This window comes from Salvelinus sp. IW2-2015, linkage group LG1, assembly GCF_002910315.2.
Source record: "Salvelinus sp. IW2-2015 linkage group LG1, ASM291031v2, whole genome shotgun sequence".
NCBI classification, from domain to species: domain Eukaryota; kingdom Metazoa; phylum Chordata; class Actinopteri; order Salmoniformes; family Salmonidae; genus Salvelinus; species Salvelinus sp. IW2-2015.
Window position 1 is genome coordinate 40625509 of NC_036838.1, and position 17397 is coordinate 40642905.

The following is a 17397-nucleotide window of genomic DNA, read 5'->3' on the forward strand; positions in this document are numbered from 1 at the left end:
GTCCTCTCTCTCAACAGCTCCAGAAGAATCCCTGGAGTGTGAGGCGAAGTCTAAACATCTTGACGTCCTCCTGGCCCTGTGCTCAGACACCTGGTCAGCTCTGTGTCTGGGAGCAGCAATCCACAAGTCCCCTCAGACCTCACTCAACAATACCCAACACAGTTCCAACACAACCCCCTCCGCCCTCAATCAACTAATACCCAACACAGCTCCAACAACCAACACAACACATTGGTGTAAAATACTTAAGTAAAAATATGTTTAAAGTACTACTTAAGTAGTTTTTTGGGGTATCTGTACTTGACTTTATTTTATTTATATTTTTAACAACTTTTACTTTTACTTCACTACTTTCCTAAAGAAAATTATGTTATTTTTACTCCATACATTTTCCCTGACACCCAAAAGTACTCATTACATTTTGAATGCTTAGCAGAACATTAAAATGGTCCATTTCACACTCCACCCTCACTCAACAAATACCTAACATCAGTGTGTTCGGAAATGATTCAGACCCCTTGACTTTTTCCACATTTTGTTACATTATAGCCTTATTCTAAAATGGATTCAAATGTTTTTTCCCCACATCAATCTACACACAATACCCATAATAACYAAGCAAAATTTTTTGCAAATGTACACTACCGGRCAAAAGTTTTAGAACACCTCCTTATTCAAAGGTTTTTCTTTATTTTTTACTATTTTCTACATTGTAGAATAATAGTGAAGACATAACTATGAAATAACACATATGGAATCATGAGGTAACCAACAAAGTGTTAAAAGAATCAAAATATATTTTATATTTGAGATGGCCAGCCCTAAGAAGAGTCTTGGTCTTTAAGAATGATGGAGGCCACTGTGCTCTTGGGGACCTTCAATGCTGCAGAAATGTTTTGGTACCCTTCCCCAGATCTGTACCTTGACACAATCCTGTCTCGGAGCTCCACAGACAATTCCTTCACCTCATGGCTTGGTTTTTGCTCTGACATGCACTGTCAACTGTGGGACCTTATATAGACAGGTATGTGCCTTTCCAATCATTTACCACATGTGGACTCCAATCAAGTTGTAGAAACATCTCAAGGATGATCAATGGAAACGGGATGCATCTGAGCTCAATTTCGAGTCTCATAGTAAAGGGTTTGAATACTTATGTAAATAAGTTATTTCTGTCTTTTATTTTTAATTCATTTGCAAAAAAGGATTTTAGAATAAGGCTGTAACGTAACAAAAAAGTTAAGGGGTCTGAATACTTTGCGAATGCACTGTATACAGCTTTGTGTCCCCAAATACAGCTGATCAACTGATGCAAATTCATCAGAACAACAACATTATTAACAGCTGTGAAAGACCTTCAGAAGTAGCCATTTTCCAATGCAATTAAAAACCACTGCCAAGGAAGCGAGGAGTCAAACCACCCTGAAGTTTTCAATATGTCACAAGTGGCAAACAAGACGCTTGTCCCTTTCCCCCTCTAAGAAATGTGAGAAATGAACTTCTTGCCAGCTAACCATGGAGAGCATGTTCCCGCCGCACGCTCTCCACCATTACACTGCTTAATCTCCCTTGAAATAATTCCTTAACTTGCTGTGCAGCACGGCAAACGGCGTAACACTCACTCTCATCTTTCTCTGTGATTGCCTCCACTCTGTTACAAAGARACCTTGTCTGAGGGGATTAGCTGCTTCCACAGAGAAACAGAGATAGGTCAATGAGTCGCACTGCCACCAGACGGATGCTGGAGTCCAAGGTGCAGGTGTCACCAGCTCAGCCTCTGACATGGCCTCCACATCCTAACAGAGGCAGTGTATCTTTATAGTCAATGATGAGGGTCTGTTTGTTTAGGTTGTGTCCATATGTTTAWCCCCAGATTGAGAGACAGAGGGAGCAGATTTACAGTAATTCGTAGGCATTTTAATTATATAAAAAAAGAATATTTAACCTTTATTTAACTAGGCAAATCAGTTAAGAACAAATTCTTATTTACAATGATGGCATACCGGTGAACAGTGGGTTAACTGCCTTGTTCAGGGGCAGAACAACAGATTTTTACCATGTCAGCTCGAGGATTCGATCCAGCAACCTTGCGGTTACTGGCCCAACGCTCTAACCACAAGGCTACCTGCCGCATAAAAGCTCCACCCTGCCATCTCCGTTTGTGTTAGTAATTGGTACACACGGAGAGCCGCACTATAGTTTGAGGCAGCAAATCATGTTTTGCTTTGCAGAGGAATGTATAAAATCAAAGGGTTCTCACAGTAGCCAGGATAGGCCAAGGGCAGCACTGTCAGAAGGTCCTCGTCACCAGAACAACTTTAAATACCCCTGAAGAATGGTTTCAGGGACATTCCAAAAATGTATATTTCAAGCCTGTCTCCTAAATCACTTGTCTTAGTATGTAATGTTGATGGATGTATCTGAATGGGGATATCCCTGAAGGTAGGATACACAGATTTCCATGTGCAGTGGGAGGATGTGGGTGGGAGCCTGGTGGCTAAACTGAATTACTCAAAATGTCTCCCTGTCTGGCAGTGTTGGTCACAGATAAGATAACAAGTACTAGATACATGGGTGGAGGAGAATAGGAAGAGGATATTTGTGGTACATTTTACACTTTCCTGCTTTTCATACACAGTGTTTATCATGGACATGATAAACTTAAATGAAAACATCCCAAGACAATGAGCTTAGCCTCTATGACTCGGAAACACCATGCCATGCCAGTCTGTTTTTGTATGTGCGTGTCTGTGAACAGAGACCTGGCCGGGTGGTGCCAGAATAACAACCTAACCCTCAACGTAACCAAGACTAAGGAGATGATTGTGGACTACAGGAAAAGGAGGACCGGGCACGCACCCATTCTCATCGACGGGGCTGTAGTGGAGCAGGTTGAGAGCTTCAAGTTCCTTGGTGTCCACATCAACAACAAACTAGAATGGTTCAAACACACCAAGACAGTCGTGAAGAGGGCACGATAAAGCCTATTCCCCCTCAGGAAACTAAAAAGATTTGGCACGGGTCCTGAGATCCTCAAAAGGTTCTACAGCTACAACATCGAGAGCATCCTGACTGGTTGCATCACTGCCTGGTACAGCAATTGCTCGGCCTCTGACCGCAAGGCACTACAGAGGGTAGTGCGTATGGCCCAGTACATCACTGGGGCTAAGCTGCCTGCCATCCAGGACCTCTACACCAGGCGGTGTCAGAGGAAGGCCCTAAAAATTGTCAAAGACCCCAGCCACCCCAGTCATAGACTGTTCTCTCTACTACCGCATGGCAAGCGGTACTGGAGTGCCAAGTTTAGGACAAAAAGGCTTCTCAACAGTTTTTACCCCCAAGCAAAAAGACTCCTGTACAGGTAATCAAATGGCTACCCGGACTATTTGCATTGTGCCCCCCNCTGCTGCTACTCTCTGTTTATCATATATGCATAGTCACTTTAACTATACATTCATGTACATACTACCTCAATTGGGCCGACCAACCAGTGCTCCCGCACATTGGCTAACCGGGCAATCTGCATTGTGTCCCACTCACCACCCGCCAACCCCTCTTTTACGCTACTGCTACTCTCTGTTTATCATATATGCATAGTCACTTTAACCATATCTACATGTACATACTACCTCAATCAGCCTGGCTAACCGGTGTCTGTATGTAGCCTCGCTACTTTTATAGCCTCACTACTGTATATAGCCTGTCTTTTTACTGTTGTTTTATTTCTTTACCTACCTATTGTTCACCTAATACCTTTTTTGTACTATTGGTTAGAGCCTGTAAGTAAGCATTTCACTGTAAGGTCACCTGTTGTATTCGGCGCACGTGACAAATAAACTTTGATTTGATTTATCCCTGGGATGCAGTGTTTCTCCACACACACAAAGACCACCCACGGAGAGCCACAGTCTCCTCGTCCCTCTGGCCCGGTACACGTGTATATCCGCCAGCCTGGTCCCTCCCACCACAAAAGGGGGCCAGTTCCCATTCAGCAGTTAACGAGGGCGACAAACTGGTGGAGCCATTGTCCCCGCCCCTCTGCTCCTCACTCCCTGTCACAAAGCTCATTGTTGCCATCAATCAACATAACTGCCCGCTTCCACTCTTGACTGTCCCGGTCCATTCACCAGGCAACTCACTGGGGATGAACTCTTAGCTCATTGAATGGACCTTAGAATGGAGGAGAAGTGGATGGAAGTCTCTAGAAGCACCATCAGCAAGTCAAGGACTCTTACCCTCAGGAAAGTCAGATAGTCATCAAGCCAATTGGTGCTTCTCAAAAAACACAAAAATACATTATTTCAATGGGTCACCTAAGCAACACTTTAGCTTTGAACCAAATTATGCATTTGCATGCACTTCCACATGCACATGAACAGTGGCAAATGGAATTCAGGCCAGTTAGAACACATGTCAGTGTGCACAGATTACCTCCTTGTGGAAAAGGTTCCTATTGCGTGCACTGCCCCAGGATTCTCAGTCAAATCAGGCCTTTGCAGCCAAAATGTTGGGTTTTATGGCATGTGCTGGACAAAGAGGATGTCTTCGAAAACCATTAGGTCTGCACTTTAACTTTGATTATATACAATGGCTACCATCTGCCATTGGGATAGCCTGATACTACAGTCTAAGAATCCCAGCTATGCCATGTCACTGGGATGCTTTACAAGTAAAGCTTGCCCCACACTATCTTAAATCAGGATTAGAAGGGAATAGAAAGACTAGGAATGGGGAGGATGGGGAGGGACAGCGCAGAAGGAGGGAGCCGTGACAATAACCAGACATATTTCAAATGTTTTACCATTCTCAAGCCTTACATATGACCAAATAAGAGTATATCTTAGTAGAGGATGAGGGAGAACTGGACAAGAGGAGCCAGTAAGTCGGAAAATGCCCACAGCGAAAGTGAACAGCTGGACTGTAGATATGGCCGAGAGATGGGGAGACAAGAAGGACGATAGAAGAGAACCAAACGGAGGAGAGCGAGGGAGATAGGGATAGAGGGAGAGGATTGGAAAACGGGCTGTTAGCATGGCTGCTCATCAATGTACAGGGCTGTTTCTCTACAGCATGATGTGACACTTCATTCCGCTCAACTGCCTCACAATAACAACATTAGCCTAATTAGCTTACACTCACTTTTTATTAGCGCAGACACACCACACAGACACCCCCTCAACAGAGACCTCACATGTGCCAGACACTAAATCCCTATCTTAATGCACAACATTCCCATTTCAATCTCTGGGGTTTTCGAAGGATTTACTAAAGCTGTACATTTTGCGGTCTCTGCTATAGAGCTGATCTGTCTTCTTGGATGTCGTATGCACTGTTAAAAACAGTCCTATAGATTGAATTGCATTGAAGAACACTGGAGACAACATAGGTCTAAGTGTGCAAGAGTGAGAGAGGGTGGATTGTGGTGTGAGGATCCTTTTTTCCTGGTTCAATGGCTCAGAGAAAAGGGTGATTAGTTTGTCCCGTCTCAAAGTGCTGCCGCGTCTTAAGTTACGGACATAAAAGCCCAGCCGTGTGTCGAAGAGAGCCGACATTGTCATGCAGAAGAAAAACAAAACCCTGCAACTTAGTGAGGGAGACACTGGGCAGCACTGGGGAATGCCTGTTAGGACGTTTCCATGTGTGGTGTTTTAAAACAAACCAGAGCTCAGGGGTTGAGCAGACAGCCTAATGCTTCCCTGGATAATTTAATACTGTAACCTTTTAACAAGAGACAAAGAGGGCTTTGAGGAAAGCATGAGACCATAAGGAGACCCTGTTGAAAGGCACATCCAGGGGATCATCTCTCACCCCTGTCCCATCCCACCACCCCCTGGCCCAGACAGTAGCCTTCTCCACAGGCATGAGGGGAGGTGAGGCACAGCACACAGGATGGTGCTGGGGCCTGGACACAGGGGATGGGTAGGTGGAGGTGGGAGCGTTCCCGTGGGCGGTGGTGGGGAATGAAAGTGATGTCTAGGCTGTTTACTAGGGGCTTTGTCAGGGGTGATGTCTAAGGTATGCAGGCTATGCGATGCGGATCAACGGCCGTAAAATCCCATCAAAGGGCCCTGCCAGGTCTCACTTGCGTGGGGCTAAGCCTGTCCACACAGAGTTGAGCAGTCCAAGGCCCAGTAGCAGACTCACACTCAGCCTTATGGCCCAGTACTGACTCCAGCCTCAGCAGGAGACTCAGCCCCAGCCCTACCCCAGCCTCAGTCCCAGTCCTGACTCCAGCCTCAGCCCCATCCCCAGTGTCAGCCCCTGCCCCAGCCTCAGGCCCAGCCTCAGGCCCATCCCCATCTCCAGCTTCAGCCCCAGCCCCAGTCCAGAGAAACTGTGGAAACCGTGGCACCTCAGCCCAGCAGATCCCTACAACACGTCTCTACATTACCAAAGCAGAGGATTAGAGTGGGGGAGATTCTGTTTTGACTCATGGTATTGTTTTCTTCTTGACTCTTTTCTGTTCATTTGCAGGTGGTCTCTCTCCTCTGGGATAGGGTTGGAAGTGACACTGGAGTCAGTCTTTGCCAAGGTCCATGGTGCAAGCCTCTGACCTGTACCACCAGTTACTACCACTCCTCTGAGTCCGCTGATTGGAAATATGGTAGCATGACTATGAGTGTGAGCCGAGATTTAACTGTGGAGCTCCAAGGAAACTGGGAACCAGTCAGCACATCGAAAATGTCCACCCAACTGAACAAAGAAACCTGTCCAGCCAAACCCTCACTCTTTGGCAGGCAGACACACCCACCATCTCAGGACACAAGGAGCCCTGCAGTGCCAAGTGTAGCTGAGCCAGAAGCAAAGGGGATTAGGTCTGGTGGTCAGTCAACACTTTAACATGTCTGTAAGTCCACTATCATCTTTGGCAGAATTTAAAACAAGACATTGCAATGCAAAGCCGGTTTCAGCAAAAAAAATAAAAAATGACTTAACATATTGGCGCTTTCACCCAGTGTCTGGTTGGTTGTGAACGTCACAGTAACTGTTGCACTGATAGTGCTAAGTGATTAGTGCTTTTTAAGGTCGGATTCGGTTTCGGGTTCATTAAAAAAAAAAAAAAAAAAAGTTTTTTATTTAGATTATTATTTGTTAACATTAAATGCATTATGAAATATGACCTTGAAATGATTTTGGAGCTTTTTAATAGAAATTACAACGCCAAATATTGATACCATTCAATTGCCAAAACATTGAAAACATTCCATGGTCTCTAACACAGAACAAAGAAATGAATAAGAGCCCCATGATATTACTGACTGCTCATTACTGCTTAACACGTATTAACCATCATTTATTCACATTACTTTACTTAAATAAAATATTTGAATTGTGTATATCATTTTTTTGGGGGGGACAACTTTATTATTTCATTTTTTAAGTCATCATCTCATCTCTGCTCAGGCAGTAGCAGCCAGCCAACCATCTAACATTACCTATGTGCTCCCCAATGAGCCAAGTGCCCCATGTTAGCGAAAAGGGTACCCCGTGAGCATTAAGTTGCCACAGATGCCCATGCTGCAGAGCTGTCTGACGAAATCACTGTTTTAATAGTTCTTCAAAAGTAGATAAAGTATACTTTCAAGGCTACTACAGCTGTTAATCGGGTAGAGATACCTCCAAGTACCTCTTGATCTTATGACCTCTTCCTGAATGCTCTCCCAACCACCCTCGGCTCCCGACCCAGGGCGATGGGTTTGACGCACCCTTCCTTCCTCTCACTAGCCTATGGAGTATCACCTCCACTCACGTGTAAGCGGGCGTCGATCCCGTAAAGATTGCATTTACACTAATAAACATACAGTCGTGGCCAAAAGTTTTGAGAATGACACAAATATTAATTTTCACAAAGTCTGCTGCCTCAGTTTGTATGATGGCAATTTGCATATACTCCAGAATGTTATGAAGAGTGATCAGATGAATGGCAATCAATTGTAAAGTCCCTCGTTGCCATGCAAATTAACTGAATCCCAAAAAAACATTTCCACTGCATTTCAGCCATGCCACAAAAGTACCAGCTGACATCATGTCAGTGATTCTCTCGTTAACACAGGTGTGAGTGTTGACGAGGACAAGGCTGGAGATCACTCTGTCATGCTGATTGAGTTCGAATAACAGACTGGAAGCTTCAAAAGGAGGGTGGTGCTTGGAGTCATTGTTTCTTCCTCTGTCAACCATGGTTACCTGCAAGGAAACACGTGCCGTCATCATTGCTTTGCACAAAAAGGGCTTCACAGGCAAGGATATTGCTGCCAGTAAGATTGCACCTAAATCAACCATTTATCAGATCATCAAGAACTTCAAGGAGAGAAGTTCAATTGTTGTGAAGAAGGCTTCAGGGCGCCCAAGAAAGTCCAGCAAGCACCAGGACCATCTCCTAAAGTTGATTCAGCTGCGGGGTCGGGGCACTACCAGTGCAGAGCTTGCTCAGGAATGGCAGCAGGCAAGTGTGAGTGCATCTGCACGCACAGTGAGGCGAAGACATTTGGAGGATGGCCTGGTGTCAAGAAGGGCAGCAAAGAAGCCACTTCTCCTCAGGAAAAACATCAGGGACAGACTGATATTCTGCAAAAGGTACAGGGATTGGACTGCTGAGGACTGGGGTAAAGTCATTTTCTCGGATGAATCCCCTTTCCGATTGTTTCGGGCATCCGGGAAAAAGCTTGTCTGGAGAAGACAAGGTGAGCGCTAACATCAGTCCTGTGTCATGCCAACAATAAAGCATCCTGAGACCATTCATGTGTGGGGTTGCTTCTCAGCCAAGGGAGTGGGCTCACTCACAATTTTGCCTAAGAACACAGCCATGAATAAAGAATGGTACCAACACATCCTCCGAGAGCAACTTCTCCCAACCATCCAGGAACAGTTTGGTGATGAACAATGCCTTTTCCAGCATGATGGAGCACCTTGCAATAAGGCAAAAGGGATAACTAAGTGGCCTGGGGAACAAAACATCGATATTTTGGGTCCATGGCCAGAAAACTCCCCAGACCTTAATCCCATTGAGAAATTGTGGTCAATCCTCAAGAGGCGGGTGGACAAACAAAACCCCACAAATTCTGACATACTCCAAGCATTGATTATGCAAGAATGGGCTGCCATCAGTCAGAATGTGACACAGAAGTTAATTGACAGCATGCCAGGGCGGATTGCAGAGGTCTTGAAAAAGAAGGGTCAACACAGAAAATATTGACTCTTTGCATCAACTTCATGTACTTGTCAATAAAAACCTTTGACACTTATGAAATGCTTGTAATTATACTTCAGTATTCCATAGTAACATCTGACAAAAATATCTAAAGACACTGAAGCAGCAAACTTTGTGGAAATTAATATTTGTGTCATTCTCAAAACTTTTGGTCACGACTGTACACTGTCTGTATCCTGATAACGGTAACAATCACTCCCTCCCACATTAACAGAAGATCCCTYTCTGAAACACTAGGTGGTTGTGATACTTTAACAACAGAAACCTCAGTAATATGAAGCAATAGAAGAAAAGGGAAAGACTTACGATACAAGCAGCCAGCCTCTCCGTTGAGTTGAGACCATCCAGGACAGCACTTATACACGGTCTGGAAGTCTTGTCTGTAGATTTGTTTATATGCTGTGTAGTATGCCGTCCTGTTATCAAGGAGACATAACATTATCAAAGGATACAAATGAGATAATATAATGCTACACTATATAAAACCTGTCTATACAATAATTAGAGGTTCAGATGTATGGCACAATGTCATGGTTGATCTGTCTGTTCTTAGGGAGGGTGGAGAGGGTGGTCTGTTCTTAGGGGTTGGGTTTACCATCCTGAGAGTGGGAGGGCTAGGTTGCTGATGAGGTTCAATGAGTAAGAAGAAGAAAAAAACGTCAGATCCACTACGATAATCACAGAACATTTCCCACTCTTTTAAGTCACATACAGTATAATAATCAGGAAACATTTTCCCAGTCTTTTAAGTCGTCCATTTCAATGTGCAAGACTGGTAGACTATACTTCAGAGTACGGTGTCTTTCCCTGTAGTTTAGAAGCCCTCTCACGGCTACTAGTCATTATGCGTAATTTTGTTTACACCGTGTAATTAAGGGTTTGGCTACCTTCAAAGCTGCCTGCGTCTTTGTATTGCGGTAAATATATGGAGAAAGCGAGCCTCAATAGCACATTGAGAAACCCCCCAGAGAGAGAGTCAGGGGTAAGCCGCAGGACTCTTCCTCACAGGTATGTACCTGACCTCTGGAGACGCCTCGGCTAAATAGATAGCTTAGCTAACCCTCCAGGAGAGCTGTGGCTATACCTTGCACTTAGTGCTATATGAGAGGCCTACGAGACCCTGATTAAAGAACAAAAGAGAGGGAAAAGGATAGGAGACAGAAAAGAYGAGACAGATGTTGACTGAGATTTAGGGGGATGAGGATGAGGCACTCTTAAACAGCTTTGACATGATTTGATTACTGTTAAGACTGAGTCAGCAACAACTGCACAACACAGAATTATCCATAGGCAATACATGCAATATAGAACATAATGACTATCTACAGAATAGCATTCCTGAAGAATTCCTCAGAACAAACATAGGAGACATGAGTATGTGAAAGGCTGACATAGAGATGATGGGTACAGAAGAGAAGGATAGAAAACTAGACAGGTGAATAACTAGTGTTGCTTTCGGAATGGATGGAGGAATACATGGATAGAAGAATGGATTGATTGATGGATGGATGAAGAGATGGCTGAATGAAAAGTAGGACTCACCTTCTCTCGTATCCCATGCACCAGTTCTGTCCTAGGCAGCCTTGCTTCCAGACCTTGACCATGCGTGTGAAGGCCTGCACACACAGCTGCCTTTGGGCAACCAGCGTCACATCCCGCTCCACACACACGTTGGGCCTGAAAGAGGCCAGTGGCAAAAAACATTGAACAAATCAATATTCTGTCATTTTTGGGTTTACAGTAAGAGGGTGTTATGAAGGATGAACCAGTGAAGATAGATGGACAAGGATTCCATACGGGTTTATACTGTGTTGTGTAGCCTATGCTGTCTGCTAAGACTTAAGGGGAAAATATCCATGCATTACTGTTTGACCCCTAAGCAGGGCAGCACAAGACACTGCCTACAGCAAGACATCAAACAAACATTCACTACGACTTTACCTGATACTACAGTATATCAAAACATTGACCAAAGGAGAGCAGAATAACAAGATCATACAAACTGATTTGGACCTCTTGTTATTGAGTTTTATAAGCCAGGTGCCATCTGAGTGTCATAGATCCCATCGTACCATATTCCCTGCATTGTAGTCTCTAAGACCATCTCAAGCTGCCATACTGTCCCTCTAACATTAAGCAGTGTTTCGGTACCTCTCCAGTAGCAGAAACTGCAGTATGTCTGAGAGAAGTCTCATCATTTACGAGTAGCTCAGTCATTCCATGTCCAAGCTTGTCTCATCTCTGGGATAGTGTGTATGTCTGATAGGTCTGTGATAACCTTCAGTTTGTGATGCTGATACTGTATCTATTTTTCCAAGACTGGCAATGGTCCCTCTGAGAAAATTCCCATTATTTTTCACTATCTGACATTGACACGGCCATTCCAACTGAACAGAGACTTATAATGAAGTCAGACTTATCAGAATCACCTAATCTCGGACTTATCTCACCTGTTACTCTGGAATGCTCTCCATCATATGGAAAACTTAGGAGCATCTCAGGAATGCTTCCTGCATCATTAATCCACCCCGAGATCATGTGTAATTATGTAATAACATTACAGTGCATTTTGAGAAAGACAGTAGAGTATTCTTATGAATAGCTCCAGGTGCATCATAGCTCCATAAAATACAGCCTTAGAGTTAACAGTGATTGTTGTCTGTGTCGTTTTAACTACAGGTTTATACAAGCCCAGGTATAGAACACATTGTTCTTCTTTCAATGCAAACACCTCTAGAGTAAAACATTGAAACATTAAATGAAATAATTGATAAACAAATATCATATTTCAACTTGTGAAAGTTTTAAAATAATCCTATTAACCGGTAGTTTGATATGTCAACAGATATTGGATTCTGGTTATATGTTTTTAAACTCAAATTAATAGCAGTAGCAAGTGACATGACTCTTACCAGAAATGTTTTATCATGTAGGTAGGTTACTGTGACTAAAATATGTATTATCAAGTAAAAATGACAGCTTATAAAAAATACTTACATGTATGGTTGGAGATTTCCATAGCTGGACACTTCGTAGATCCCATCGATAAGTAAGTATTGAAAAACTATTAAAACGAAGATACAATCCATTTTCAAGTTGTGTTGAATGTATCAATATATATGCATTAAAGCGCAGAAATGTAGTGGTATTGACACGTTTTAGTGAAAAAAGACAGAATCCAGAAAAAATCCGTAGCCAAATTACTGAAAAAATATTGAAAGTAGGCTTCACTGTTACACTAAAAAAAATCTACCAGAGAGTGAGAAGTGTCAGTACAACACCTAATTCCAAAAGTGATGCAGTCATACATCCCGTACAGAGTGGTGCTTGGAGGTCGTTACTAACTGGTTTACAACATGCAGATGTTGAACGCACATGCGCGCGCAATGGCTTATAAGAGTAAATCGAAGCAGCCTGGTCTCATAGACTAGACGTAACATAGTAAAAGTAAATCTACAATAATCAAATTAGTATGGTTATGTTTGGTATGGTTACATAGTACAGAAGGTTACTTAAAGCTAAAACGAAAGTATGGTATTTGGTCGGGGTGGGTAGGTGGGAGGATATCATCATGGACAATTTCAGCATTTTAGCTAATRAGCAACTACTTACTACTTTTTAGCTACTTTGCAACAACTACGAATTTTAGCTAACCCTTCCCCTAGCCTACCTCCTAACACTAACCTAGCTAAACTAGCCTAGCTAGCATTAGCGTTACCCACCTAGCTAACAACAAATTGGAATTCGTAACTTATCATACTTATTGTATTTCGTAACATATCATACTAATTGGAGGGTCCCGGATTTACATTTACTGTGTTATGTCTACCCCTGAGTCCAGATTGTTTGAAGAGATAATGGATCATTTCAATGGAATGGATTGGGACAATAACAGCGATGTTCGTTTTTTCCCCCCAAATGTCCTGGTGTTGTAACATGTTGCAAGTTAAAACTGTATTATTTTCTTCAGATATAGCCTACTCATGATTTTTTTTTTTCACCTTTATTTAACCAGGTAGGTCAGTTGAGAACAAGTTCTCATTTACAACTGCGACCTGGCCAAGATAAAGCAAAGAAGTGTGACAAAAACAACAACACAGAGTTACACATTGGATAAACAAACGTACAGTCAATAACACAATAGAAAAATCTGTATACAGTGTGTGCAAATGAAAAGTAAGGCAATAAATAGGCCAATAGTGGCAAAGTAATTACAATTTAGCAATTTACACTGGAGTGATATACAGTGGGGCAAAAAAGTATTTAGTCAGCCACCAATTGTGCAAGTTCTCCCACTTAAAAAGATGAGAGAGGCCTGTAATTTTCATCATAGATACACTTCAACTATGACAGACAAAATTAGGAAAAATAATCCAGAAAATCACATTGTAGGATTTTTAATGAATTTATTTGCAAATTATGGTGGAAAATAAGTATTTGGTCAATAACAAAAGTTTATCTCAATACTTTGTTATATACCCTTTGTGGACCTTATTGACACTCGATTAAGCATGCCTCTCCTTAATGTAAATATGCCTTGTCCATTGCTGTTCTGGTTAGTGTTTATTGGCTATATTTCACTGTAGGGCCTCTAGCCCTGCTCACTATACCATATCCAACCTTTCAGTTCCACCACCCACATATGCGATGACATCACCTGGTTTCAATGATGTTTCTAGAGACAATATCTCTCTCATCATCACTCAATACCTAGGTTTACCTCACTGTATTCACATCCTACCATACCTTTGTCTGTACATTATTCCTTGAAGCTATTTTATCGCCCCAGAAACGTCCTTTTACTCTCTGTTTTAGACGTTCTAGACGACCAATTCTCATAGCTTTTAGCCGTACCTTATCCTACTCCTCCTCTGTTCCTCTGGTGATGTAGAGGTGAATCCAGGCCCTGCAGTACCTAGCTCCACTCCTATTCCCCAGGCGCTCTCTTTGATGACTTCTGTAACGTAATAGCCTTGGTTTCATGCATGTTAACATTAGAAGCCTCCTCCCTAAGTTTGTTTTTGTCACTGCTTTAGCACACTCTGCCAACCCGGATGTTTTAGCCGTGTCTGAATCCTGGCTTAGAAAGACCACCAAAAATTCTGACATTTTCATCCCCAACTACAAGATTTTCAGACAAGATAGAACGGCCAAAGGGGCGGTGTTGCAATCTACTGCAAGGATTGCCTGCAGAGTTCTGTTTTACTATCCAGGTCTGTTCCAAACAATTTGAACTTCTACTTTTAAAATCCACCTCTCTAAAAACAAGTCTCTCACCGTGGCCGCTGCTATAGACCACCCTCTGCCCCCAGCTGTGCTCTGGACACCAATGTGAACTGATTGCCCCCCCATCTATCTTCAGAGCTCGTGCTGCTAGGCGACCTAAATTGGAACATGCTTAACACCCCAGCCATCCTACAATCTAAGCTTGATGCCCTCAATCTCACACAAATTATCAATGAACCTACCAGGTACCACCCCAATTCCGTAAACACGGGTACCCTCATAGATATCATCCTAACCAACTTGCCCTCCAAATACACCTCTGCTGTTTTCAACCAAGATCTCAGCGATCACTGCCTCATTGCCTGCATCCGTAATGGGTCACGGTCAAACGACCTCCACTCATCACTGTCAAACGCTCCCGAAACACTTCAGCGAGCAGGCCTTTCTAATCGACCTGGCCGAGGTATCCTGGAAGGATATTGATCTCATCCCGTCAGTAGAGGATGCCTGGATATTTTTTTTAAATGCCTTCCTCACCATCTTGAATAAGCATGCCCCATTCAAGAAATTTAGAACCAGGAACAGATATAGCCCTTGGTTCTCTCCTGACCTGACTGCCCTAAACCAACAGAAAAACATCCTATGGCGTTCTGCATTAGCATCGAACAGCCCCGTGATATGCAACTTTTCAGGGAAGCTAGAAACCAATATACACAGGCAGTTAGAAAAGCCAAGGCTAGCTTTTTCAAGCAGAAATTTGCTTCCTGCAACACAAATTCAAAAAAGTTCTGGGACACTGTAAAGTCCATGGAATAAGAACACCTTCCCAGCTTCCAACTGCACTGAAGATAGGAAACACTGTCATCACCGACAAATCCACTGTAATTGAGAATTTCAATAAGCATTTTTCTACGGCTGGCCATGCTTACCACTGGCTACCCCTACCCGGTCAACAGCACTGCCCTCCCCTCTGCTACTCGCCCAAGCCTTCCCCATTCTCTTTCTCCCAAATACAGTCAGCTGATGTTCTGAAAGAGCTGCAAAATCTGGACCCTTACAAATCAGCCGGGCTAGATATTTGGACCCTTTCTTTCTAAAACTATCTGCTGAAATTGTTGCCACCCCTATTACTAGCCTTTTCAACCTCTCTTTCGTGTCGTCTGAGATTCCCAAAGATTGGAAAGCAGCTGCGGTTATCCCCTCTTCAAAGGGGGGCACTCTTGACCTAACAGCTACAGACCTATATCTATCCTACCCTGCCTTTCTAAGGTCTCGAAAGCCAAGTCAACAACAGATTCCGACCATTTCGAATCCCACCATACCTTCTCCGCTATGCAATCTGGTTTCAGAGCTGGTCATGGGTGCACCTCAGCCACGCTCAAGGTCATAAGATATCTTAACCGCCATCGATAGGAAACAATACTGTGCAGCCGTATTCATTGACCTGGACAAGGCTTTTGACTCTGTCAATCACCACATCCTCATCGGCAGACTCGACAGCCTTGTTTCTCTAATGATTGCCTCGCCTGGTTCACCACTACTTCTCTGATCGAGTTCAGTGTGTCAAATCGGAGGGTCTGTTGTCCGGGCCTCTGGCAGTCCTATGGGGTGCCACAGGGTTCAATTCTTGGACCGACTCTCTTCTCTGTATACATCAATGATGTCGCTCTTGCTGCTGGTGATTCTCTGATCCATCTCTACGCAGACGACACTATTCTGTATACTTCTGGCCCTTCTTTTGACACTGTGTTAACAACCCTCCCGGCGAGCTTCAATGCCATACAACTCTCCTTCCGTGGCCCCATTTGCTCTTAAATACAAGTAAAACTAAATGCATGCTCTTCAACCGATCGCTGCCTGCACCTGCCCGCCTGTCCAACATCAACTCTGGGACGGCTCTGACTTAGAATATGTGGACAACTACAAATACCTAGGTGTCTGGTTAGACTGTAAACTCTCCTTCCAGACTCACATCAAACATCTCAAATCCAAAGTTAATCTAGAATTGGCTTCCTATTCCGCAACAAAAGCATCCTTCACTCATGCTGCCAAACATACCCTTGTACTGAAACCTATCCTACCAATCCTCGACTTCGGTGATGTCATTTACAAAATAGCCTCCAAAACCTACTCAATAAATTGGATGCAGTCTATCACAGTGCCATCCGTTTTGTCACCAAAGCCCCATATACTACCACCACTGCGACCTGTACACTCTCGTTGGCTGGCCCTCGCTTCATACTCGTCGCAAAACCCACTGGCTCCAGGTCATCCACAAGACCCTGCTAGGTAAAGTCCCCCTTATCTCAGCTCGCTGGTCACCATAGCAGCACCTACCTGTAGCACGCGCTCCAGCAGGTAATATCTCTCTGGTCACCCCAAAACCAATTCTTCCTTTGGCCGCTTCTCCTTCCAGTTCTCTGCTGCCAATGACTGGAACGAACTACAAAATCTCTGAAACTGGAAACACTTATCTCCCTCACTAGCTTTAAGCACCAGCTGTCAGAGCAGCTCATAGATTACTGCACCTGTACATAGCCATCTATAATTTGCCAAACACCTACCTCTTTACCTACTGTATTTATTTATTTATTTTGCTCCTTTGCACCCCATTATTTCTATCTCTACTTTTTCTATCTCTATATCTTCTACTCTACTTTTTTTTTTACTTGTTATATTGTATTTACTTCGCCACCATGGCCTTTTTATATTTTATTTATTTATATATATATTTTGTTTGCCTTCACCTCCCTTATCTCACCTCACTTGCTCATATTATGTATATTGACTTTTTTTCACTGTATTATTGACTGTAGTTTGTTTTCCTCCATGTGTAACTTGTGTGTTGTTGTTTGTCACACTCTTTGCTTTATCTTGGCCAGGTCGCATTGTAAATGAGAACTGTTCTCAATGACCTACCTGGTTAAATAAAGGTGATTTTTTTTTTTTTTTAATAAAAAAAT

At 43.3% G+C, this 17397-nt stretch overlaps 1 protein-coding gene across 1 annotated transcript in view; it reads right to left on the reverse strand.

The window, feature by feature from the left end:
• Positions 1 to 12309, reverse strand: part of LOC111975964 (multiple epidermal growth factor-like domains protein 6) — a gene marked incomplete at its 5' end in the record, with an annotated part of 101321 nt that extends 89012 nt beyond the window's left edge. The window contains 3 exons of the mRNA XM_070442920.1: positions 9515 to 9624; positions 10751 to 10885; positions 12206 to 12309. Coding sequence (XP_070299021.1) covers positions 9515 to 9624; positions 10751 to 10885; positions 12206 to 12309 — 349 coding nt within the window. The remainder of the gene's footprint in view (positions 1 to 9514; positions 9625 to 10750; positions 10886 to 12205) is intronic.
• Between the last annotated feature and the right edge of the window lie 5088 nt (positions 12310 to 17397).